Below are 27,856 nucleotides of genomic sequence, written 5' to 3' on the forward strand. Positions count from 1 at the left end.
ATAAGATAGACATCTGGCTAGACTACTTGCTGTATGTGCAACTGTAGCTGTAATGCACACATCCCATCAGCAGGTGACAGCAGAAGACAGCTTAATAGCTAGAAGCTCTACAAGTCTCCCTGCATGTATCTGTGCTGCATGGTGGGCATCTGAAGTTAGGCTTATGCAGAACTATAAATGACTTAACAAGTAAAGAAATACATCCTTATTCCTCCCTTTGATAAGGCACTATTTTAGTCCCTAAATGCACAGACTTAGACTAAACTCTTTGGTAAACGACACATGTGCATAAAGCAGGATTTTGTTTAACAGAAATAAAAGGAATGATGTACAATGTACAGCTGCAAGAAAAAAGTTAAGGAAGTAAGATTTTGCTTGTGTATTTTGTGGCTTCTAATTGAAAGTGTTTGCAGAGAGCTGATAAACAGAGACTATCCCATAGTGGGCTGAGCACTAGAGGAAGAGGAGGAGGAGGATGATCCCTTCGTATTTTACAGGACTTTGATCTTGGCTGAGTGAAACAGAAGGAAACAGAGCAGAGACGCCCGGGGAGCACAGGTTTGATGCTTCATTCAAACACAGGACTATGACAAGTCTCCACAAGTCCCTGCTGACTGATGGTGTGAACTGCTGCCAGGTTTATGTGTGTCTGAGAGATACATATATATGGATTCCTGTGCATTATGTACAGTATCTGTTTGTGTCTGTGTTACCTTTGTGTTGCTGCCATATTGTTTTTGCTTCCATGGCACATTTAGCAAAAATAAAAGGCAAACGGTCTAATTTGGCTTTTAATCAGAATCGATTTATATTTAATTTAAATAATATTTACATTGCATTGCTGTTTATGATTTTTGGGGGGCTACATAGAGGCAAAATCCACTGTGAAATTCTTCAAAACAGTTGGGAAAAGTGCTACTATTGATATGCTGCTTATCTGCCAAGTCCAAGCAATTGTCTAAATCATGTTACGTTCTAACATTTTAATCTGAACCTGACTTCATGACAGCATTAAAATCAAAACATCCCAAATGAAAGAAGAATAGCTGTAACAGATCCAGGATTGCAGTATGTATGGAGATTAATTTCAAGCAATTTCATTACAGCTATAAAACCCACAAAAAACATCAGGCAATAAAATAACAAAATAAAAAGCTAGATTTGACCATGTAGGCAACACACACTCATTCCCTGTTAAATACAACTTCCTTGCTTTTTTCAGACCTGGCAATCGCACTGAGACAATGGCCAGTCCAGCCAGAGAAGGACATACCAGAACACAGACAGAGGAACATTATATTCTACGTGCTGTGAAACCAAACCACCATCCTGTAAACACATGGTTTAGAACAAAACAAGCAAATCCTTCTGGTCAAGATTGAGCAGTTCACACCCACTGGGAAGCCAGATGTGTTCTGACCTTAGTGAAAGTGGGAGGTTCGTTAGAGCTTGAGTAAAGTGAAGAATGTCTCACCAAGAGGGTGTAGGGGGACCTGAGGGTGTCCTGTGGTCCTTGTGAAGAAGAGTGAGGTTGAGACGGTGAGGGCGGTTCACCGGGCTGGATCAGAGGCTGTGGTTGAGGCCAGACAAAGTCATACTCTGTCTGCATCTCTGAACGTTTCCTTCTCTGGATGATCTGAGAGGAAAGAATAAAGAAATAAAAGTGAAACCAGACAAAAAGGAGAGAGCTGTTAGAGCTCCAAGTATAAAGCTAACTTTATTCAAATAATAAATTCTCAACTAAAGGTGTAAGCATTTTATATTTAGCCATGAATTATTTTCCAATGAAGCTCTAAAACCAGTATTTCAGTTTCCATAAGACTTTCATGTAAAGTGAAGATTAAAATATTAAAAATGGAATGAAAATCAAACATCTTTTAACTCTGTCTCCTCTTACTATGCAAATTAGAAAGTATGAACATTAAACAGGTGTCGTTTAAAAGTTTATGTAACGATATGCACATTCTGACAAACTGTTACCTTTTTTAACAAATTTCCTATTCTCAAATAATACTATAATCCTAATTTTCAAAAAGGAACATCTCTTTACTAAAATGTAGTATTAATGCAAATGTTTTTGCTGAACATTATAATGCTCTACTGATCTGTCAATCAAATTATCAAAGTGAAGACAGAAGTAGGACCCAGCTTGATGTGTTGCATTGTAATTTTTGAAATTTCTCAGTGTCTATTTTATTTAAATACAGTTAATACACTTAATAATTCAACAGAAAACGCTTTCTTACTCTACCTACTTTTTGTACAATGGTTGTGGCAAGTTCTTCTATGAGTTCTTCTTTGTGGTCCCGCAGATACCGAGCCTCATTCTGCTTCTCCTGTGTGTGCGCGCGCACACACACACACACACACACACACACACAAAATATACACAATATATAACTTCACCTTGCTGATAGTAGCACTAAAATGGAGAAGGGAAAGGCTGTAACAGTGACAGGGGGATGGAAGGAAGAGCAAAGAGGAAATGGAAAAAAAGAGCACAAAATGCAATGAAAAGGAAGAAGAAGAAAGGAAAAAGATGAAGGACAGAGTCTTACCAAGCTGTCACTGAACTCCTCTGCCTTAGTGATGGCCTCCTCTATAGCCTCCTCAGCAACACGCAGGGCGACAGTGAGAGTCTCTGCCATACTGTGACCTGATGGAGCATACATACACATGGAACATAGACATTTGTGAGACATGTACATAAAGCTTTGTGACAGAGCAACAGAAATTCCCTAATGCACATGCCTTCCTCTGCTTTTTACTACATATACAGAAGAAAGTTTGATTCCTGCACACTTTCATCTTACTGATGTTATGGGGACAAAGCTCTAGAGACAAATATTGAGTGGATTGCTGTAAAATATTGTGCAAGCGTTCATAGTTCCCTAAGGATGACAGCAGTGTTTCCTAATGATTTCTCCGTTAGAACCACCAAGAATGTTACATTGGTAGCTGTGAGTGATATGGCATATTGATTGTCAGCTATGTATTGCCATGACGTCTAATAAAGATATTTACATTTCCCTCAAGATAAAGTGTAAGTGATTAGAATTTGGCCCCTTGATTAAACCAGTTCACCAGCTCAAAACAGGCCACAATTCTTTTAGCAGCTGTAAAAACAGCTCATGGATGCAGTTAAGGTACTTGAAGAAGAAAATTAAAAGCATTTTTAATGCTAAGAATGTCACAACTGAAGCACCAGACGCTAAAAAGGTGGTAATATGATGAACAGTAGAGGGTTTACCTGGTCTGGCTCAAGTGACTCACCACTGCCTCTAAATGTGATTAGAAAAAATGGAAAAGCTAATGATTGCATGTGGCTGCGGGTGTCACTGGTCACCCACAAAATGTAATTGGCCACTCCCTGCCAGAGTAACACGGTAAAAGGTATCTGCTTTAGAACTTTCAGCACAAGACGAACATACTAAATCTGAGGCTGAAATAAATCACTATCATTATAAATAGATCTGCATGAATTACACTTTTCTGTGCAGCTGTCTAACAGGTGTGCATTACACATTTGATCCACACATAAACCAAAATGGAGATTTCTTCTTAGCTCCAAGCCATTAGTCAAAAGAACAGGGTTTCTGTTGGTGTGGTCCATTTAAACACAAACGTTTAATGAAAACATAGATCCCACACATTCATGTAGAGTGTTTGTTAGTGGGCTTCTCGAGAGCTGCCATTATCTAAATGGCACATCTTGATCATCGCATAAACAACCAATTATTACAGTCAAACAAATGAACTTAGATTTATCGTTACATGGGGCTGTATCAGTTGTTTGTGTATTTACTTGTATATGAAGGTGTATGTGTAAATGGCACATCCATGTGTGGATAAAAGTAGTGTGTAGGAAGCTATAATTTTATGTGCACATTTGTGCGAGAAGGCATGTCAGTGGGTTTGTGTGTATCCTGTGGATTTATGGTTGTGTATGTGGCTACATTTTAATTTGCGCGCAGCTAAATGTTTAAATGGCTGAGATGGTTGTGTGCCTGTGCACAATTAATTTTAGTGCTCTGCAGAACAGATTCTTTCCCTACACACATGCCCTTTACAGAATGGTCACTATTTGTTAAGACAACGATTACTGGGCAATAAACAGGAGAGCCCAACCTTTTAAGAAAATGGAAAAAAATGGACAAATGATGAAAAAAAAAAAATCAATATGGCTAACACCACAGGCAAGAAGGAACTGTAAAGCGGAAAAGATAATGTCAGTTATAATTGTGGCTGAAATTACCCATCTGCACTGCCTTAAATTGCTGGCTGCCTATCATCACATCTCTCACCTTCACTTTGCTTGTAGAAAGCCGAGTCGCTGCCACAGATGCTGCCATCGTTATCATTGCCGGTGCTTCCCTCGTGAACACTGCTTTCTAAAAGAGTGAAAAACAAATGAAGCCATTTCATAAAAGCTGTCAAACTTGTCAAAGAAATGCAAATATTCTGCAAATATCATACCACATAATAATGTAGCTGCATTTTTTTCTTTGCACTGTTGCCACATTAAAAGTAGGTTCCACTACACACAATGCCACTAAACCCCTTTTTGTCCTCTTGTCAACTGTATTCCCTTCTCCATTTTGTCATCTTGACACTTCTATTGTTTTGTTTCTTTTGCTTGGTGCATTTCTCTATTGTGCATAAAAAGAAATCAATAAAGAAATACAGTGACAGTTGAAAGAAAATAACAATCCATGAAATCATCTGATAATTCTCTTTCCCAGTCAAACAAATCACAGTGGCACTTAAAAACAGGCATAATCTGAGTGCACATAAACATCACCATGTAATGCATTTTTTTGCTTGTGTTTTCTTTTTAGCTTATTCAGCCCAAGTCTCTTATGAGTTAGTGTCCCATTTGTGCAAGTAACTTTTGCGAACAAACTCCAAAATCTAGACTTTTAGCAAAGGGATATTCATGTGCGCTAAAATAGAAATTTTCTCCTCTAAATTTTAGACAGGTCTAACCTAAGAACAGGGGAGGACACAGTAGACAGTGAAAGCCCAGAGACTGTGTAGTGGTTATAACATCCACACCTTCAAAACCACATATTCCCTCAGTGGCCCATTAACTCCTGTTAGATATCTCCCCTGTGGTTCGAATTGATTGTGGACTTTTTATCAGCCCAGCTGTAAAAATGAAGAGAGTATACTAGGACCTGGAGCTTATTATGGAGACAAACTGTCAAACAGCACGGGAGAGGGATTTGCCAGACCACCAAGGTGGAATATAAAAAGAAAAGCGGGGAAAAGGGGAAGTGTCTGACCACATTCCAGGTACATTTCCATCTCATCCTCATGACCATAGCTCATACCATTATCCAACTAGATCCAGACTAAACACAGGAGGACACTGGCCCCAGTTCCAGCTCTGGTCCTCACTTTAGCTCAGTTCCATCCATTAAACGCAGCCAAAACCAAACCAAACTTAGGAGTTGTTCCAAAGCTTCAGCCCTAGCTGCTGACAAAACACAAACCCAACCACACTCCATGACTCCAAACCTCGACTGTGTCCTTCCCTTTGCCATTAATTTGGTCAAGCTTGTCCTGTGGCTGCTCCTGTTGGAGAGGCAACAGTCTCTGGCTGAAACCACAGAGACTGTTGAATGCTCAAGGTGGTTTGGTGCAGGTCTGGCTTCAATCAGCCAGAGCCACTTGACAATCTCTGCCATTGCTAAATCCAACACCTCCAAGAACTACCATTACAAAGACATCACTCTTTTACACCATCATGTTCCTACTGGATGTCAGTGTGAATACTTATATTTTACAAATAACAGCAATATACTGTACTATACTGTACTTATAAAACCTATTTCAGATATGGTTCAAACTGTGAAGGAACAAAGCTTAAAAAAAAATCAATTTCTTCTTTTAATTTGTTGCCATCAACAGTAACACAGCCTGCTGTCAGACATGTAATATTATTTCAGCTTTACTGCAAAATGAACAGGGATTTTAGTGACATTTTAGTGCAGAGCCTATAAACCAGCAACTACAAACTCTTATATTACTTAACTTTGACATGCAGTGACAAGTTATAACTCAGACAGTGTTTGAGGTTTTTTTAACACATCTAACTAAAGGCAACAGCTGCACTCAGCAGCCTACGTTCAGTCTGGAGGTGGGTGAGGTGTATAGCCAAACCAAGTGTGCATTGGATTTTATGGTTTCCTGCACATCTTCATTTACACACCCAGTCCTCCCAGTTGTACCACAGTGTCACAAGTCCCCAAACCATTACAAGTTTCACTTCTAGAGTTTTCTCACGCTGATTGAAGTACTTTTCAACAGAGTTGTACTGTTCTCGCTTGGTTAGAGTTAAATAATAGTTTCCAACAGTGTGGAAGGGGACAATAGGTGGAAATTACCTGCAGCAGTTCAGGACAATGTAGACACAAAAGAACTGCTGTCAGAGACAGTGAGCCACCTTGCAAGAATCCCACTCAAACAGTCAGGTGAGCTGGTTAGGTTCCACACACACACACACACACACACACACACACACACACACTCACACACACACAAATGCACCAGACAGAATATACTAGAAGCCATCTGAGGACAGGGTATCATGATAATTCCCCCCATGCCAACACAAGCTCCGCACTGTTTACAGACCAGCACCAACCTCTGTCACAACAACCTGTCAATAAGCCTCGGCCACCTGTCAGTCATATGAATCCAGCCTGTATCCAGCCATCATGTATCCTTCTGGCTTCTGGTTTACATAATTCTAATATCCAATGTCTTTCATTCTTGTAGCTGTTTTGCTCCTCACTGACTCTCAAATGCTTTAGTAGTATCACGATTCCACACTACTTGATAAGAATAATATATAACAATATGATATGACACAACATGATACAATAAAAGGATACAATATGATGCGCTTTATTTGTCAGTTGTCACTTTTCTGCCTGTCATTGGGCCGGTAGAGTGCACATGGATTTAGAAGTTTGTTTGCTATAAACTGCAGCCTGGTAAATCTTAAAACAAGGTTGATGATAGCAGTGAGAATAATCTTGTGGGCTGTAAAACAACAACAGAAATATGCTGAAAAGTTATGATGAGCTGAAGAACCCCGGATTCAGGTTATTTAGGTTTGTCACTGGTCATATGTATTAGTATTTCAAATATCACTTAAGCTTAAATTATGCACTATGCAAGACAACATTTTTAAATTGACAGTGATTGTCAAAGGGGGACACCACATCTGTGTTTGTTGTTCTTTTAATCCATACCTGCTGTTCATCCATGAGTCATACACAAAAAAGCCATGAGCGACACAATGACTAGCGAGACACAACAAAGCGACACATTTGTCATTAACTGGCCTTAGAAGGCAATGTTGTGTGTTGTGTGTGTGTTTCAATACATCAGTCCAATACATTCCTCATCACATGCAACTTCTGTATCTTCTCTCACCATGACCATCATCTCACCCTTGCTTCTCACCACATGCCATTCTGCCACTTAGGGAGCAGGGGAGGAAATCGCTCGATATCGCCATGGTAACTGCACAGATGGCAGCGGTGACCTGCATCTATGAAGACGTCTAAGTGACTCTGACTATGTGTGTTGTTCTGTCTGTGTGTAAGTGAAAAAGAGTGGGAGAGCTCTACATTACCTTTCTGTTAAGAGAAACTACTGTAAGTGCATGTCTGTATGGGGATTTCTACAAATAAGCAGTTGTTTTTAACTGTTTTTGTCACAACAGGTGAGTAATTAAAAAAGGGCCTTTTGCTAAGGAAGGTTTGTCTCAAGTGAAGCAACTTTTATATAACAACAGTATCCATTGTTTTACTAAATCCTTGCAGATGTTATGGTCAATTTGTGGAATCACTCCACATATATATAATATAAAATGTAAAAGTCAATGTCAAAATGGAAATTTGACACAATTACAACACTCAAATAAAATTGATGATATAGTGCAGAACCTTGTAAACAAGGAGCCATTTTAAAAACAGCTATAGATGTGAGTATCACTAATCAGCAGGGCCCTATGGATCTAGAGCTTCAACCCTTATGTTTTTTTCTCTAACAATCCTGCAGTCTCCAAACACCGATCATAAAATGGTATATGTAATACCACTTAATCACATGACTGGCTGTATAAATAAGTGAGCTAGTAAAGCAGCACTTAGATCTAACAATCCTGAATTGCCAGCAGCAGCAGCAGGCATGAGGAGAGTCCAGAGTTTCCTTTCAATTACAATGCAGCATCTGGCAGCACACACAGTCTCATTAATGTCCTCAGAACAAAGGCTGAACTGACAGGATGTCTGTTTACATCACAACTGGCTGGGCAGTACTGAAAAGTAAACAGACCCCTGCTCAGTTCATTTGCATCTCTAATTTGGGAGTAAAGAGTTTTAGTCATGTTTTGTGGTGTAGGCCACTTTAAATCTGTCGTACAAATAAGCTAAAAACATTGTATAGGGTTGGACTGGTCCAAGCTTTCATCAAAACCAAGCGTTTGCTGTTATATTACAATTTATTGTGTTCTTTTATGTTTTAAAATATAAAATCAATGCATTCAATATAAATAACAGAACTGTGAATTTCCAAAATGCTCTAAACAAATAAATGAAAGAACAAATAAAGAAAGAAAGAAAGAAAGAAAAGATCAGAATCTACGGTAAATGCAAAAGGTAAGATAATGTGAGCACCAAATGCTGCAGATCCAAGTTTTTTTTTTTTTTAGTAAATTCTCTGAATTCTACATTGGTCCGAAGAATATGTGTATAATTGTGTACATCAGTGTAACAACAGCACCACACAGACAGAGTCAGTTGAATTGTTGACACCAATGTGGTCCGAGCCCTGTAGTTGTTTGCCTTTCGTCAGCAGTGGCTTTGCAATGGCTTCTGTTGAACATTCTGCCCTCCAGTCCTTTGAGACAGAGTGCTATACTCTTAGTCACCAAGCTTTCAGCTCAAAGACCACAGACAACAGAAATGGTTGTCTCACTTTGTTACTACAACCAAAAGTCACTTTTCACATTGTTCTGGTACTGACTCACTAGATTATCCACATCTAATCTTCTGCACCGTAGCTCAGTGTTGAAGGTTGAGACAGCTTTTGTAACTGCTCATTGAACAGAAATGGATAGTGCATAGTGCACAATGCTCCCTATGCTTCGGCTTTCGCATATGAAATCTTCACATCCAATTTTATTTTCCTCATATAACAAAATATATGAACTCTCAACTCTGGTCTTAGTAACCCCACTGCTTGAAATTTGGAAATGTATCCCTCCAGCTAACAGCTATTTAGCGGGTTGATAAAGTTCAAAACAGGTCTTCTAAACCTAAAGTTTGTTGTTTTTATAGTTATAGCATCTTGAATTGCAGGCAAGGAGATTATGTTTCTAAGTTGATCTTTCTTCTAATTTCTAGCCATATTGATCACGTCAGCCCAATGTGGCTAAGAACTATCAGTTAATTTCATTACATTTAAAAATGTGGTGCACATTTATTTAAAATAACTGTTTTCTGTTCTAGGTCCCAGAAACTCCACAGTGGATCCTGTGGATTGGTTCTCCATGAGCCCAGTCTATCATGCAGAGCAACAGTCTCACTTTCATGGGATACTATTTGTTGCAGTTCACACTCCAGAAATTGTTCGTTGGCTAGTCTATTTCTTTTGTGTTGAAGGTCATACATTCTGTCTGGGGACATGATCAACACAAAATCTTTCTCACCGACTGTCTTGTCATTTGACAATTCACACTTGATTGATTGAATTCATTTCAGTAGCATTTGACCCTTGGTGGTAATATAAAAAAATGAAATGTTCGTTACTCACGCATGTATTAAATATTGCATATATTATTACTTGGATGGAAACCAGTTTATGAGAATATTTTACATTCCTGTGGTGGTTTTCAATATGCATGAAGAGAAAAAACCCACATTAGGGCACTGGCAGATCTTCTGGGCTACATAATAAAACGAGCAAAGTCGACCAAGCTAGATGGTGTAATGTCAGTTTGTTAATGAGCAACATTTTCATCTAATTGAATTTTGCCTTACTTGCCTTGCTGCCTTTCATAGTTGCCTGAAATATCATAATTTCTCTTCAATTAAAAGCACAAAAGTCTTTATTTAAAACATGTTAGTCTGTTGCTAGAATATACATGTGAAAAATGTCCCATTATTTGCTGCAATAGACATACTCACTGCCAGCCAATTAGGTTTTCCTGAACAAATCAACAACATCTGATTGAAGCACAAGAAAAACACAGGGTTTACACAGGCACACACATCAATCATATGGCAAGTCAGATAGCCAGTTAGTAGGAGCGGCAATGACGGTATTGGAGAATTGGAAGCAGTATAATCTCTTTGGCTCATGTGAGGTGGGAGAGCAGCAGCCGAGTCACTTAATCCTTCCTCTTCCTCCCCAGATGATGTAAGAGAGGAAAGGGGAGGTGAGGAGAAAATAGAGGAAGGCAATGAGCCAGTATGAACATGAGGGGAAGTAGGACTGATTACCGGAGGTAAAAAGTGGAGAGGAAATCAGAAAGCTGAAGATTTAAGAGAATATTTGTTTTTGTCCACTAATACATTACAGCTTAAATCACAACAAAAATCATGATTGTCCTGAGAATGCTTCATAGCAACAGAGGTAAGGTCTCATGAAAATAAAGAAAATGAAGATAAAAGGTCAAAACTGCCTGTGAGTGGGAAACCCTGCCATTACTGGATTAAGACTATACTTCTGTACTGGCCAAAGCATTAAAGCCATTTCGGGCTTAGAGTTTTATGTTCTTATTGTTGTTTTTCATTATTATTTTATGAAATAAAATGTCACAAATCTTTTATTGCTTTCTGTATTGTCAGGAAATTATGAGCCCTTTTAATGTCTGAGTGTTTCTGTGTTAAGCTTTGATTTTTTTCCTGTTGCTTTAGTGCAATATTATATGAAAAGCTCTAAAAGTTCTAAAATCAAGTGCCATTTCATATTTCTGACTGACATATCATTCCCAGTGAGCTACTTTCTAGCCTCTATATGGTTGTGTTGACTATTAACATGGCTAAGCAAAAAGGAAAATAATGTAACACCGCAGTAGTAACTGACATCAGGATAGTAGCAGTCACTATTTCTTCTAATTATGATGCCATTAACTTCACTATTAACTAAATAACCTGAGACATTACAAATACAATAACATCAATCAACTACATCCCCTCACAACAATCTCACACAGTCGAGTTTGAAAAGATTGATCTCCTCTGCTCTCTTTACCCATTTAATCCCATGTACCAGGGTTTGAAATAATGCCCCATAGTCTTCCCCCAGTGGCTTACTGATCATGTTGCAGCTGGGTCAAAAGCTGTGCTGCTGCTGTCCTGCGCAGAACAATTCACTGAGGAGGGTAAATGGCCCGAGGCGCCGCAGGAATTATCTGGCAGGGAAAGTCTAGGCGGAAGCTTATCCGTAGTCCACTGCCTCACTTAAACACAAGTACCGAGACTACATTATCTGCCTGTAGATCATGCAAGTTCATATCACACCCATTGGTGCAAGAGCAACAAAAAGGAGAGTGCAGTCATGAAGGACAGTGGTTTCTTCAAAACGAATATAATTAAAAGCTAAATGAAAAGTGAGAATACAAACAGTTGCATTTCATAGTTGTCCAGATGAACATAACCCTAGAGACTATTTGTTTGTGGAAAATCTTTGTTTCTACATGCCAGTGAGAAAGTAATTAAGTGGAGCAATGATTTGACAAAGCAAACTAAGCTTGATTGTTTTTGACGAGTTGCAGACTAAAATCTCACATCTCAAAAAAGTCTTTTTATTTTCATATTGAGGAAGTCTTTGTTCAAAACAACTACATTTCTGTAATCACATTTATGACACAAACTCACACACATCTGCAATCAAAGTCAAGCAGAGGCAAATGACTAAAGCATAAAAATAAACAATAAACCATCTACAGATAGACTAAATTAAAAGAGGTAAGTGGATAAAGTTACCTGGGAGATCAGAGAGCGCTCCTCTCTCGATGATGTGCTTTCTGTACAGAGTCTTCAAAACCTTGGCACTGCCGAACCTCTTGAAGCGACTCTTCACATTGTTATAATACCATTCAAGGGACTGTGTTCGAAAAATCCTGTAGACAAGAAAGAAGGAAGGGAGAGGAGGAAAGAAAGAAAGAAAAAAATGACAATAAGTCAAAAAGAACAGATGGCAAAGATTGGCAGTGATTAGGTTTATTAATTAGTACACATGGATTATAACTTAGAGTTCAAGCCAAGACTTAAGTTCAGTGTGTTTTAATTATTGTAGTGTAACTGGATCCTTTTCAAACTTTTTTTTTTTTTAAATGAAGCCTTTCTTGTAGATAACCACCATTAAAAATAAGAAATATTCAGGAGTTTTAAGATGGGTTTGGGCTGGCTGCTATATTGAAAGCCATAATCTCTGATTGGACGCGGCATTAAAAGACATGAAAAGTATTGATGTAAAGAGCTATTATGCATCCAATCCAAGCTGTGTATTGTGTTTATGATTGCAGTCAGTGCTGTCTTTTCGGTTGTGAGGATGCATCGTTTTCTAGGCTTTTCCTTTCTCTAAGCTAGAAGATGGAGGCACAGAAATGAATCTCAAAATGCCCTGTAATGTTTAGGAGGCATCATTCAATGGGTTCTACCTACACTTTGAAATGAGCTGGAGCCACTAGAAGTGACCTTTGAACTAAAAGAGGAAAAAACAATGCAGCGAAAATATTATCTGAATGTAATTTATAATTACATTTCTAATTAAACTGGTTGCACAAGCAGGATGCACAGTCTCACCCATTTGCAGCTGTTTAAGAGAATGTAACCTATAAACATTTGCTCAAAACTTTTTGAATGCCATGTATCATTCTCAGTGCAGCCCCACCACCTCAGAATGTAAGGAAATCCAAAGCTGTGCCTATTATGGTTGCTAAGCAGAGATTGGGGAATTGAGCCGTACAGGAGTCATGGTCAATTGAAGAGTCTATTTATAGTAACTAAAGATGAATGAAGCATGACTTTAATTCCCCAGAGTGATATGATCTAAAAAAGAAAAAAGAGGCAAGTTGGGAGGCAAGTGCAGTGGATATACAGAGGCTTTCAAGTAAGAGCTTTGCTGCTGCATGAGCTTTTACAACTACGCATTTCAGAATGAGGCTGGGAGTTTCCTTGATGCTAGACTGCTGCAGGAATAAGTAAGAGGGCTTCCTGTGTATGGTCTCCTGACACCATTTACTCTTCTTAGATCATCTTAGATTTGTATTAATTTGTATCCTTTTATTTCTGCTCCAGTGTCTTTGTCATCTATACATCAGAAGATGTATCCTTTGGACAGCAAAATGAGGTCTAAATAAAGTATGAAGAATATGTAAAAGAAATGCCTTGTTGAGTTTGCCTACCCTTACGAAGGGATCTATTATCATATTGGACTTTCTGAGCCAACTAATGAATTAGTTCAGCTTCTGTTGAAGTCTTGTAGAATAGGGAGAGAAGTGCAAAGAAAAAGTATTAAAGGAGGGTGTGGAGTGACTGTAACAGGACATCCATAGACCCCATTCTCTAATGAAACAGTGAAGATTGACTGTTCTTAAAATTTGAGCAAAATGAAAACATTAATGAAGGAATGTTATTTTAACCCTTGAGTTGAGAAGTGAAAAGCTGGAGGACTTGTTGTATACAGTTTCATTAACTTTATTTCTTCCCCTTTTCTGCAGACATAAAAGATCAATTTTAATGAAGGTAATTAGAGAGTGAAGAAAATGTCCCCAACTGAAACCTGAAGAGATTTGCTTGATTCTGTACTTCTGTTCTTTAGCGTGCTGTACTTTCTTTGTTTCATTTGATGAAATTCATTTGATGATTTGATTCTTGGTATGTGGCTGTTTGTAACAAGGAGACAATTCTTTTATCAGAATAGTCTAAAGGCAGCAAGACAATCGACTGTTAAAAAGTAACACCTTCGCTCTGAACAGTCTGTCTACAGTGTTTTCACACGTGTTTTTGATTGTCTAAGTTTGCTTAGACCCTAATGAAGGTTATGCTAAAACGGAAGGTTTTTCTATCCCCAACTTTAGCCTAATAAGATACAGTATATATTCTACCATACTATGCTACTTTCCCTAATTACACTTTACACAAACGAGGATACCTCTATGCTCTCTTACTTTGTCTTACATTAAATAATAATATACTGTATACAAACATTCACCGGAAAGAACAAAAGTGGCTTGAATTAAAAGTGTGATTGTTACAAGACATGCAGTTGCAGGAAATCTTTCCTCTTTCTTTAGCAGTCACTTGCAAAATCCATCAACAATTCACATGACCACAGGTAACATAAATGCATATTAAATGTATGGTGATGATTAAAAGTTGTGTTTGATCATAAAAATTGTTGAAGGAAAGTAAGTAACATTATCTGTGTGCACGCTATGTTACAAAATCATGTTTGGCCCTATTCATTAAATCAAACTTACCTTTATATCTATTCTGCCTTGCCATGCCTGATTTGTTACACTGCTAAATGTAAAATGCAGCACAAATATCTTCTCAGCTGAAGACAGGCCCAGTGCACACCAGGGAAGGGGTATTAATAATGATTAATATCTTCTGTGAAGACCATTAGAAAATCCAACTCCAAACAAGAATTAATGGCCTCTCATCCACATATTTTGCTGCTTTTGTGGTTCTGTATTGGTACACGCCAGAGCAAATTTGTGCAAGCGGATAAGAAGGAGAATGATTTATTTTGTATATACGCTGCACATTTCATTTTGGTGTGCGAGGAAAACTGAGACCAAAAAAGTGTGTACCATCAAAGGAGAGAAATGGAGATTGTGTTAGAGAGCATCTTTCCTGGTAGCTTTCTGATAGGTGAACTATATGTTACTGGACAGTAAAAATCCTCATCAATCCACTGCACAGTTAAGACTATGAGACACACTGGAGACACTGCTCGTTCAAATAGACACAACAGTAAACGTTCAAAGACTCGACAGGCCATAATTAAATACTGTTTCCACCAACTGTCACAGATTGGCAGTTTCTAACAGTCTGGAAGGAAAACGCACCTGATGAACTGGATGTTCAAAGGTGGACAACCCACAAATCTTTCAAGAACAGGTAATTCTCCAATGTTCTTCTGCCAAAATAAATACAGTATGGTGGCAATTTGGGTTTTATTAAGCAAAGTAACTTTCACTGAAAAGAGCACAAAGAACAGGAAAAAGATTTGAATTGAGATCCTGGATGGAGCACGGACAACATGTACAGAGAAATTTGGAGGTAAACTGACTTTTTAAAACAAAGAAAACTTTAGAAAAGCTGTTGTTAATGTACAGTATATCTGTATTGCTTCTCACTGATATTGCAAATATTAGCATGTTAAAAATAATCTTGAGAAACACGAGGAGGACTTTTGGCGACTAGATTTTAAGACTTTAGCAGAGCAGAGCTTGCAATAAGCCTCACTTTTGTGAGTGACATGTTTCCAGCTCTGTGAGCTTCGAGACTTGATACTGGTATCAGCATGGAGACATCCCTTTTTTTCAGGTACAATTTGCATAGCTTACTCTGACAGTTTAAGCGTGTTTAGAGCAATGTTTTGCACATTTATTTTAGACATTCTTTATATGTCATACCATCTGTGTTTCTACACCACAGAAAAGGAAAAAGGTTGGTTGAGAAATTTTTAGCAAACCTGGGCACATCCTTCCTAAACTAAAACAGGATCTGGTTTAAAGGAGACAGGAAAAAAGCTGAGTTCTGTACATAGTCTTTCCAGAAGGAAATTGGAATAATGATCACCTGTCTCTGTATTTTTGATTTACATTCATATAAGCAGAAATATGAATATAAGAAAAGATCTTTCTGCATAACAGTGTAGTTATGTACCATGGACTCCTTCTAGCTTTCCCTCTGCCTCCTTCTGTCTCCTATTATTTTATCGCAGTCGCTTATTTCTGCCTTATTTCCTTTTCTTCCATGTGTATGTATGTGTTCCTGTTGACTACACTTAGTATAAACATAGACATCAGCTGGAGATATAATGGAGGAAAAGTCTAACTTGAGCTTAAATGGCCAGTCTTCTACCAGAATAAGCAAGGTCTATAGAAAACACTTTGTATTTTATAAATAACCCAGTGGTTGGCAGGCTCTGTCATGCAGAGCAGAGGGTCATTAACTGAACACAGTTGTGTGACTGGAGACACATTTGTATGCAGCATGTGTTCCACAGCAGTTTAAATTTCCACTGTTTTGATGAGGGTTCCAATACAGTGCAGCATTTAAGCTGGACAGCTACTGCAGGTGCCCAGTTAGGTATTCTGTCTGCTACATTCACTTCACTTACCTGCGTCTTTAAAAAGTCTAAATTTAGGAGCACCACAGCTCCAGGCAGCGGTCAGGCAATTTACTCTGCCATCTCTTCCTTATACCAGCACTTTCTTTCAAGACCTAAACCTGTCATCTTTACTCCCTCCCTCTTTTTTCCCCCGTCTTCTGCTCTGTTCCCTTCTTTATCACCCTGCTCTCCTTTCAGGCACTAACCATCCCAGCTGTTACAGATGAATGTGTTTGCAGCTGGGACAGCCCTTGGCAGAATATGGCAGACTGGAAATAAATTATACTGGGACAAAGTGCTCTCAGACAGGGTAGACAGACGGAACAAAATGATATACAAACTGAGCTAGGTATCTGGTTTCACTACCAATAGTGATTCAATGTTAAATATATACTTTAAAACAAACATGACTCCTAAATAGAACACTTTAATTACTTAATTTAGTAAACAGGGTTTGATTCCAGAATTGTTACAAAACACTTTTACAGTGGGAGTTTTATGGGCATTTTTCAATACATTCTGCTTATAAGCCTAATATGTGACTTGATATACTGGTATATGAGCATCCTGATCCAACCTTCCCTACATAAATAAAATAGCGAGTGTAATAAAAGTAGATTGCACATTTTTCATAGTACTGTAATACAATAAGCTCTTATTGTCTAACTTTATAAGAAATTTGTTGAAGTAACACCTCGGTGCATTTCGTAAAAACAGCCAATTCAGAGCTTTGACACCCCAGAGCGAAGCGTTTTATGATCCATCATCTATTGATTGCACAATCGGACATGCCTCAAACTGATGTAGATTGCAACCAAGGATTTATTAGTCCCATCTAGCACAGTGTGACATCCATTGAACTCTGACGAATCATTGCTTTGCACAGTCCAAGAGCGTCTTTAGGGTACAGTACTGTTGATGCACATCTCATCTGTGCCAATGTCTCACGTTTATGTTTTTACTGTCACTGTGCATAAAATATTATGTAATGAACAATTGGGGAGATGACAAAACTAGAGTATTCATACAGTAGTGAAATTCAGCAAATGAGACAATTAGGTTATGAACAACAGTTTAGCTTCCCTAACAGCTGTCCAGATGTCACATCATTTGCAAATGCTCAACTGCACATGTGGCTCATTCTTGGATGGAGGTCTTTTCAAAAATGTATTCAACACAGTTGTCACACTCCATAGAGAAGAAAACATTCTGCCAATGAAATGAGATACACTCATAGGCTTTTCGCAGGCTGCAGTATATTTACATATATTTCAGCTCAATATATGGGACAGAGCATATGGGAAAGTGAGATAATCAGCTCTCAGGCTTGTGCTTCTGCAGAGCCAGAGTGCCACATGGGATTTTAAGGGGAACATGCGGAGAGGTAAAGCTCTGCAGAAGCCCGGCAATATGGGAAATCCAGTTACAGAATAGACTGCAGTTCTACTTTCCACCACTCAACTCTTTTTCCATCTGGCTATTCTGTGTGGATAATGAAAATTGCAGGTCTCTGATGCCTTTATGTGAGAAATTAGGTGGAGCCAAAATCACAGAGCCAATGTGATTAAAGGCTAAAAGAGGCAAAAGTTAAGTTAAATAAAATTAGTTTGTCTCATGTCTTGTGATGGCAATTATCTTATCTCAATAAGGTGGCATCACTGCTTTCTTTTCGAGGTTTTTTAGGTCACTCTTAGAATGTGAAGCTCGGTTTTATCCTCTTTATGTCTTTAAACACTTCAGCCAGGAAATTAAAATCCACTGAAATAACAGGATTGTAGAGATTACACAATGATTGCAGGAGTTTTTATTTTCTGTTTCACCATATACAGTGTTGGAGGCCTCCTTATGTTGGTAAGACGTTCATGAAATTGTCCTAACATCAGGTGTGTCCTTTATAGGAAACTGCTGACCACTCCATACAATTGTAAGCTCGTGTTGCCCAAAATGTAGACCTCCTTAAGATTCAAAAAACTTTGTTGATCCCATAGGGAAATTGTGCAACTTATCTTTAGCAATAGTTAGTAAAGACAGTTACTGGACATCTGGAAATTTTGACTTGATATCAGTAGATGAGTTTATTAAAAGTTATTAAATTAAACCTTTAAGACTACAACTGTAACTTATCAAGAGTACAGGTGATGGCCCATATCAATGCAGGGTACAAAAGAACGACTAAACACATTGTTAAAAGTAAGTATATTTGTAGCGTGACTGTGTTACACTTGGTTAAGGTTAGAAAAATGCCATGTTTGGTTTTGTATTGATAAAATTAACAGTGTCTTAATCAGTGTTTCTTTTCTTTTAACTCCAGTTACAGTATTCCTCTAATTATAACCCATCTTTTTGTTTTTAAAGTTAACCTGAGACTGTCAGGATCCCTAACTTCACTTCCACTTTCAGGCTTTTATTTTGCAGTCACTTTCTATTCCTGGTCGTTCACTCTGCTTGTTAATCACTTTCACCTGCTCTCACTCTTCTGGTTATATACCTTTTCAGTTCCCTTGTCAAGCTGCCAGATTATCTGCATTCTGACCACGACTTTCCAGCCTTCATTGAGTTCATTCTACCCTTCATTCTATTAAGGGTTTGGACGACGTTTTATGACCCGAATCCACTCACTAATCGGTTTACTCCACCTACCAAACCTACAGCACCTCCACAGGTTTCCCGCCATAGCTTCATCCACACCTTTTGCTTCCCACCGTGAGAGGGAGCCCAGGATTCCACCTCCCAAGCACTATGGAGGTGAGCCCAGAACCTTTCTTACAAAGTGTGAGGTTCAGCTCCACCTGAAACCCCTTCTTTCCCATTAGAGGAAGCCGAAGTTGCTTATGTTCTTGCTCTGCTCACTGGCTGCACCTGCCTCTGGGGAAGAGCTGCTTGGTCTCGTCAGGAGGCTTGTTGCTCCACTTCCATCTTGTGGTGACTGTGGCGCAGGAAGGTAGAGCTTAGTTTGTCCACCAATCTCACAGTTGTTGGTTCAATCCCTGGCTCCTCCGGTCACATGTTTAACTGTCCTTGAACAAGACACTAAACCCCAACTTAGTTGCTCCCGGTGAGTGTTGGCCAGCTGCACAGCAGCTCGCCCACAGGTGTATGAATGTGTGTGTGATTGTGAATGTGAATGGGTGAATAAGAAGCAGTGTAAATTGCTTTGAGTGCCAATAGGTAGAAAAGCGCTAAATAAGTGCAGACCATTTACCATTTTTACTTTTTGGGGATGAGCTCTCTAGAAACTTTGACCCCACTAGCCCAGAGGTGGAAGCTGCACTCAGTGTAGCCTGGCTCAGGAGGGATGCCCCATCATAGATTATATTATTGACTTTTGCACGCTGGCTGCAGACAGTGAATAGAATGACACAGCATTATATGACACGTTCTATAAAGGGCTGACAGATTCTCTCAAGGATGGTTTAGCTTAGCAGCCTAAACCCAAGACTCTCCAGGACCTCATCGAGGCAGCTACTTGCCTCGACAACCGCCTCAGAGAACGGCATTCAAGATCCAAACATTTTGCACCACAATCCAAGTGTCAAGACCCCTTCCCAGCCATTCACTAGTGCTCATGCAGTTTGACCATTCTTGCCTCTCTCCCGAAGAAAGAGACAGACAATTTAAGACGGGTCTGTGTTTTTATTGCAGCACATCAGGTCGGAGCAGGGAGGACACTACTAAGCCACTCATCATCTGACTCTACCTTCGACCTGTTGCCCGGCATCACACCCCCCAGAGGCCGCCTATTTTCACTATCCATGCCTGAACATCAGGCCATGCAAAAATACACAAGTTAGGTCATGTGGTCATATAAGTGAGAATATAAGTACTGCTACCTGCCCATGAAAAATTACGTTTATTACGGATCCTCGAAACCATGCTATTGTGAGGAGGAGATTACCATGCTATGCAGATGTTTTAGTGACGCCATGTATAGGTTTTACCAAGACATGTGATTGTCTTCCTGCTTCTTCATACAGAGCTCAGACGAGTGTTCACCACGTGTTCATGCGCTTTACTGTTGATTGAATCAAGAGTCAAAGGCTGCTCTAGTAGAAAGTATTCAGAAACTACATCTTGCCCAGCGGACCCCCACCAAACCGTTTCCTACATTCTCCTTAAATCACTCATCCTCGCTGCATCTAAAGAGCTACCTGTACTGCCAGGACCATATTCCACTCTTCCCCATAAACCCCTGCCTCTCCTCCAGACTCTGCTCTTTTCTCTACTCACTCTAGTAAGTCTCGTTCGTTCTATACTCTATTTTCCATCATTGCTCAACTATGTATTCTCTCTTAGACTGGAGTAGAGCACCACCTAGCAAGTCGGAGGATCTATTACATCTCCATCTTTCTTTTGTTGACTATCTTCTTTTGATAAACTTATTAAAATAAGTAGTTGGCTGGCACATTATTGGGTCCAAGCTTGGAACCAATTCTTTACACAAGCAGGAGAAGATGTCTTATCTCTTAGCCACCAACACTGATTTCCTTGTTTAAAAAAAAGGGATATGCTAATAGTGGTGCATATATTTATTCCTGTGTGTGTGCATTTGCGTGCGCTTTCATGCACATGCAAATAAATGTGCTTCACTATCAGTTTGCATTGATGTGTCAACTCAATATGTGCGTATGTGTTTTCTTGATGTCTCTCCCATTGGCAGGCCTGTTATGAGCGGCTGCTTTGATCCCATTTGAATAAGACAGCATCACCAGAATTCCTTTGCTGCTCCTCTGAACAAATAGCCCAAAAAGACACCGAGACAGAAAGATGGAGAAGAAGGAAGAGGATTCAGGATATCTATTGTTTTCCTTTGGTTGCTCTCAGCTACTGTGTTTCAGTTGAACAGCAGGTATTTCACGATGCAATGTGTTTTTATTGCATCGCTTTGACTATTTGTTAAACGATGAGGCAACTGTCTGCATTGTGTCATCGTTAGCATAAAGAGGTTTGAGCTTCACTGCAAAACTGATACTATATGTGATTTATATTTATTTGACCGCTAAACAGATGGTTAGATTAAGAATTTCAACCCGGTCTCCAACACGTGTGTTTGCCATTCTGCCTGCCATTCACCCAAAAAGCTTCCTTGCTACTTGCTTTCGGTTAATAAATGTAGAATTGTGTAAAATACACTGGGGCTTCATCATCCAGTGATTACTTTACTACAAAAATGCAATCCCGTTTCCAGTTAAGCTGCTTAGGAATATAATTTTTAGGAGCCAGGGTTGAAATTTAGTGAGTATCTCAAGTAATTACAGTTAAATTAACTAAAATAATCACATGCTTAACTAAAAGACAACTGTCGCACCAGTTCATGGAAAGTTGCAGGGCATTCCCAGACTACGCTTACTTTGTCTACAGACAATGAAGGCAAGCACACAGGGTGGTGGCCAGCACCAACCCTGGATTCCCAGAAGCGGGGGAAATACAGATTTAATATCATCAGGGAAAAAAAATGGGATCAAACAGCACTTCTCACTCAGGTGGGAAATCATAACTAAACAAGGTGAATAGGGTGCAGTTAGCTCTGCAGCAAAGCACCGGCTAAGCCTCATTTAGAGCTCTGAAAAATGGGAGAAGAGGTGCAATGAGACAGAGGCCTGGAGCGATGAGCAGCCATTGATATGCAGCAGAGTGAGAGAGGGAAAGGTGCAATAATGATGTGTACATACACACAATCTACAGGGAAAGAAAGTTACTGACATCAGCATATTTCGCTAATTGTTATTCATTTGCACTGGCTTTATTTGTCGCAACATTGAGCCCATGTGTGAGATGTGAACATTATATTTCTTAGCACAAACATAATTAAATAAGAAAAAAAATATTTTATTGATATAAAGGTTCAATCATGCCATTGTATATAAATAAAAGGTGTTAGTGGTTAGTTATTAGTTAGATGATGCATTTACACAGCGTAAGACAATAACTAAGCAGTTCATGTTTACCCATATAAAAAAATGGTAAAGGGCTAACATGACTAATTATTCTGTCTTAAAATGAAAAAATGTTTTATGTTGAATTATTAAACACTCAACACAAAATTTCAAGTCATTAATATTTTCCTTTTTGTAACTATAGTTATGCAATTGTAAGCCCATCTCTTCCATGTCCAATGAATCTGTCTACTTAACACAGACGTTCAAAGTCCTGTTTTGTCTAAGTTTTATTTGATGGTCTACCACCAAAATGAATTCTAATGTACAAAACGGACTGAAATGATTATGATACTGCACTCTCTAGCCTCTGACCCTGTTTTCCACGTGCATTGATTTAAGGACCGTGACAGCCAATGAAACATGCTCCAATTACGGCTTTGATCCAAGACTTTATTAAGATGTGCACCAAGATGTGTTTGACAATTTTGAGAAATAATCCATGTCAGATTAGCCACATCTGTAAAACTCTGTATTTACCCTTGTCAACATTGTATTCATGAATTGAATCGCTTCATAAGATCATTTAACTGGGTCACTTTCATCTCTATTTTGTAGGGACACTTAATGTAAGGACCTTACCACCAGCTGTGAATCTATTTCATTAGTAATTTGGTTTTTTGAAGCTGGTTACATGATATAAAATAAAATGCAATCCAGTATTATCAATATATATGGAAATACTGGGACACTGGGGAAAAACACTAGTAAGTCGCTTTCATTAAACGAGATTATTGGGTTGACAGGTGAGAAATGTGCAATGAATACGAAAATCCTGTGATGCCAATATCTTATTTCTTTCATGCTACAGAGAGTTCACTGTGGCAGCAGATCAGAAGTGTGATGTGCCTGAGGGAGGCATGAGGGCGCAAGAGAGTGAGGGAATAAGGAAAAGGTGAAGTTTGTGCCAAGGAAGAAAGATTACTATTCATGCAGCACCTTGGAGAGTTTTCTGTCATTTGAAGCCAAATGCCTGAACAGACTCACAGAAAAACAGGAAGACAAGGATTGTAATTTATTGACGGAAATGTTTAGTGAATGATACCACAATCACTAATCAGGAAGCAGAGATCCAATTCACTGATCTGCCAATCATTTAGCTCATATCTTCTCCTACCAGCCAAAAAGGATATGAGACACGACTCTGTGCACTGTGGGGAGTCTCCCATGCTGGTTTTCTTAGATAGATCACATCTGCAGAACCAGTCACTTTAGCCAGAGTCAATAGTGTGGGGAGGGGAGAATTCAGAGGAATATGGCCATGAACTTTTCTCTTTGAGTATGTAAGTGTAAGGTCTTTCCTTTGTAAATATTTGTCGATGGCATCATGATAGATTTTTGTTTACGTGCCAATTTGTGAGACCTCCACACCAAACCAAAGTAACACAATACATATTATATTACTTTTCAAACTAACACTATAATTTTATGCATTACCCTTATTAATTTAGCAGTATTTTTACTAGTTTCTTGATGCAGTTACGTGATACCATGTCGCTGACTATTGTTAATTTTCCAAAGGGCATTGTTTGAGAAGTCTGTTCCTTTTCTTTCTCTCTCAATTCTCAATTTTTTAATGTATTCAATTAAACAAAACAAAAAAGTTATGCAGGTAACCACTGTAGCAGTCACAGGTGGGGATGTCCCGATCTAAATACTAGTATCAGGTATCTGATCCAACACTGCCCTTGTGAAGTGTTCCTGTACTTGTAAAATGTCTCTGATACTACACCTAATAATGCATTAACCTCCACAGGTGGAAGTGAAAAAATGTATTTACATTAGAGACTGATGACAAAAGAAAAGCCAGCTCTCTAATACCTTTAAATCTATTAATAGCAGTACTCATTTGTCTAAAGAATTTGTAAAACATATTTAATATTTGATCTTAACACTTTAGCAAAGCAGAGCTTGCAGTCAGCTTTACTTTTGTCTCTGTCACTTATCTTAAAACAGTTCTAAACCACAGACATTTTTCCACCTCCGCTTACCTGCAGAAATGCAGTATCCGATATTGTGTCTGAGATCTTTTATGAGTATAATAGGAGTATAAAAGTATGTACTGTAAGGGCAGTATTGGACCTGACACTTAATTCTGGTATTGGCATTGGAATATCCCGTGTGTAATTAGTTTATTTAGGTTACTTTTAACTAGTTTTAGGACTTGTGTATATATCTGATCTCATTTTAGTTATATACTGATTTCTTTGCAAAAACAGTTACAGATCAAATCAGCTAAAAGGAACTGTGTGTTACAGGGATGATAAGCTAAATATGTTGCTTTCAATTTTAGAAACTCTCACCCATCCAAAAAGGAAATAAAGTCAAAGCCAAAACTGGCCCTAGACTGCAACACACTACAGATAACCATAAAGCTGTATTATAGAGTTAGGCCTTTACAAGTTGTGAGGTGCAAGTGTTTCCGGGTGTTACCGGCATCTTGTTCCACCCTGTGACAAACAGTTTCTGTCTCCAATCCCTCTAACCCACAATAAAAACAACAAGAGGTTTAGCTTCTGTTCTGATCCGCTCGCCAACTTACTGCATAAACCGATTTAGGAATCATGAGATTTCCAATCACCTCTGTGCCACAGGCCTGTTGTGTGAAAACTGTGAGCCGCAAATGACCCCATTCACTTGGACAGCTCCAACATTACAGTCAGTTTCCTCTCCACCATGAAATGCGGAGAATTACATGCAGGTAATCGTCACATGAACTGCAGGCTGTGATGCTTCATTGCAATATAGTTCACAACTGAACCTGGAGTGGCGCTCCGATCGGCGGCTTAACTGATTCAGTCTCACACACCTACACCCATGGAGGGGGAGGGCTGGGAGCTGGAGGCCAACCAGTGAAGTCAGAGAGACATTAATGACTCAGCGCAATATCTGCGAAATAACACTCAACGGTATTCACACAACTGACAGGAATTAACACCCACAAGAGGGAAGATACACGGTTGTTTCTGTGTTTGTCTTTCTCTGTGTATGTGCTCTAATTTTAACCTGGACGACAAGGATTTACTACCTGCTATTGAACACAAGTGGTAACACAATAAGGGACATCCATATGCAATCAAATATACACAGAACAATATGAATCTATATCACCATGTTGTGTCTGTGCATAAAGTCCAAATTTACATCAAAGTGTGTTCATGCCAGCTGGGCTGGACACAGTCAAGGCCTCGGGGGGAGGAGGGGACAGAGAAGTGGAGGGGACTGAAGGATGCAGGTGATTAGTGGCTCTTCTTCCTCTGCCTGCAGCTCAAAGAGATGAGGAGCTCTGCTGCACTCTACAATGAATGTTCTTCAAGCTGTTTCAATTGATGAAAAGCTTCCTACAAGTATGTGAATGTTCAGACAGCCAGGTTTGTCAATTTTGTGTGCTGATTGGAATGAAACAGTTCTTTACAATTCCTGAGCACGGTTACATGTAGGTACTAGCTGTGACTGAAGCATGAAATGTGGCTGCACACATCCATTTTTCCCTATTTTTTGCTGCTAATGTTTTCTAGGCGTGATTTCAAAGTTCCAAATTGCAAATTCATGGCACTACAGGGTGAGGAATGAGCGGAGGGGACTTTCATTCTTCATCTGTGTGGCTTGCAGCTTGCTGTTTTGGCTCATTATTGGAAAAACACACAAGAATAAGTCCTGCAATCCATCGCGCCCTTAGCTGCTAAAACAGAGAGCAAACAAGCAGCAAGACACAACCAGACATCGACATGTAAATGCCTTATTAAAGTCAAGACGTCGGCGGCGGAGTACACATATTTCATCTGCAGCCCGGTGCTGTAGGGCACACCCTCCTGTCTAAGACTAGTCTTGCTCACCCACACTGGTAAAAAAAATACACCCGCAAGGAGGACAGAAAAAGATCACACTGTGACTCTCTGCCTCTCCAAGCCGCAGGTGCTTGTCTCGCAGCAGTAAGAGAGTTCATAGAGTTTAAAGCACTGTTGTCTTTATAAACGCTCCCTGATTGATATTTCTGTGGCATCTTTTTCAGATGCAAAAATGATTGTTCATGTGCACAAAATGAGTACAGTGTATTACCAAACAAATGTAACATAACTTGACCTGTTAAATGTGTTTGTAAACCTACAAGGGTATCAGTCAAAATCTTCTCAAAAGGTCAAAGGAGCCAGCATGATATTAAGCATTGTGGACCAGCAGATTCATTCGAGCAACTGTCCAATCTAGATATTCATCAATCAAATCAAAGGAGGGTAGAAAGGGGGAAGAAAAAGTTTTAAAATACTCGTGTGTGAATCCTCTTTATTCAAAATCATTCATTTGCTTTTAGGCAGAGGTGAAGAGAAACAACGAGAACCTTTGACTGGCCACTTCATTAGGTACACCTGTACAATCTGATGCAATCTCATAGAGACCAAGAATTCTATTTTAACAAGGTCTGGAAGTTGATAAATCTACTACAGTATGTGTTTATTACGGAAGTCAAGGGTGGTGGAGTCCTACCGTACTACATTATATTAAGAGGTAGACATGGCCAGAACATTTAAAATAAATAAGGGGGCTAAAACATTAGAGCCACCTCTTAATATATGCAATAATCAGTTTGAGCTTTTTAGCTTTTGTTTTGATACCCCAGTAGCCAATTAATTTTTAAATGGCGTTTAGTAGGCAGCCTTATCACTAAGACTGTACTGCATGTGGGTGTCTGTCATCTACGTGGTTCCATGACCACAGCATTATCAGAGCTCACTTTGTCTAAAAACAATGTTGCTCTATAACTGCTGAAGCTTGCATGCATGTCTGTGGCTTTGTGTTTATGTTCACACAGACGTTTTTCTGTTGTTCCTGCAATACCCACACTGAACAACAATATGCTTCCATGCAATGGAAATAATTATTTGGAAAGTAATTTTAAACTAAAACAGCAATTAAACTATATTAAAATGCTTGTGTGTACACTTGGCTGTCCTGTTTGAGTTTATGCACAGTGTAGTGTGCTTCTGCAGCAGATGTGACAGAGAGAGAGCGGGTTGGAATAGAGGGAAGGACAGGACAAAAAAATAAAAAGAGAAAGACAAATTTGAGAGGAACAGGGCAATCTGAGAGACAAAACAAAAGAAAAATTTGGTGGCATTTCCTCTCTTGGATTATTAAGAAAGCCATTTCCTTTCTATAGCCCTCCCCCTCCTCTTTCCTCTCTTGACCTTCATCTCTCTTCATCTTTGTCTTTTCTCCTTTAACATTTTCCCTGCTGCTTTAAATGTGAAATCAAAACAGGAAAAAAAAGGCTTTTTCCAATAAAAAATGACAGATGACTCCTCTGATCAAATGTTACAGTGTGTGTGGGTATGTGTGTGAGTGTGTGTACACTTTTAATCTGACCAGACTGCAAATGGTCATGCCTGTCCCACTCGCTCAGGAGGTGAAGTGCATGTGTATGAGCATCAGTGTTTATGTTTTTTACAGGGCAGAAAAAGTGTTATTACACGGCAGCTGAATCTCTGAATCATTCTTATCTTTTCGTATATGGTACCATCTGTTATTAACATGCAGTGCTTTAAAAAGAAAAA

General features: G+C 39.1%; 1 protein-coding gene across 6 annotated transcripts in view; it reads right to left on the reverse strand.

The window, feature by feature from the left end:
* Positions 1 to 27,856, reverse strand: part of myripb (myosin VIIA and Rab interacting protein b) — an 85,568-nt gene that overhangs the window by 10,337 nt on the left and 47,375 nt on the right. For all 6 annotated transcript variants that reach the window (XM_067486700.1, XM_067486697.1, XM_067486695.1 and 3 more), the window contains exons 4-8: positions 12,009 to 12,145; positions 4,305 to 4,391; positions 2,559 to 2,656; positions 2,256 to 2,336; positions 1,475 to 1,636 (exon numbers count right to left, since the gene is read on the reverse strand). In XM_067486700.1, coding sequence (XP_067342801.1) covers positions 1,475 to 1,636; positions 2,256 to 2,336; positions 2,559 to 2,656; positions 4,305 to 4,391; positions 12,009 to 12,145 — 565 coding nt within the window. The remainder of the gene's footprint in view (positions 1 to 1,474; positions 1,637 to 2,255; positions 2,337 to 2,558; positions 2,657 to 4,304; positions 4,392 to 12,008; positions 12,146 to 27,856) is intronic.

The sequence above is a fragment of the Channa argus genome, chromosome 19 (genome assembly GCF_033026475.1).
Source record: "Channa argus isolate prfri chromosome 19, Channa argus male v1.0, whole genome shotgun sequence".
In the NCBI taxonomy this organism is placed as follows: Eukaryota; Metazoa; Chordata; class Actinopteri; order Anabantiformes; family Channidae; genus Channa; species Channa argus.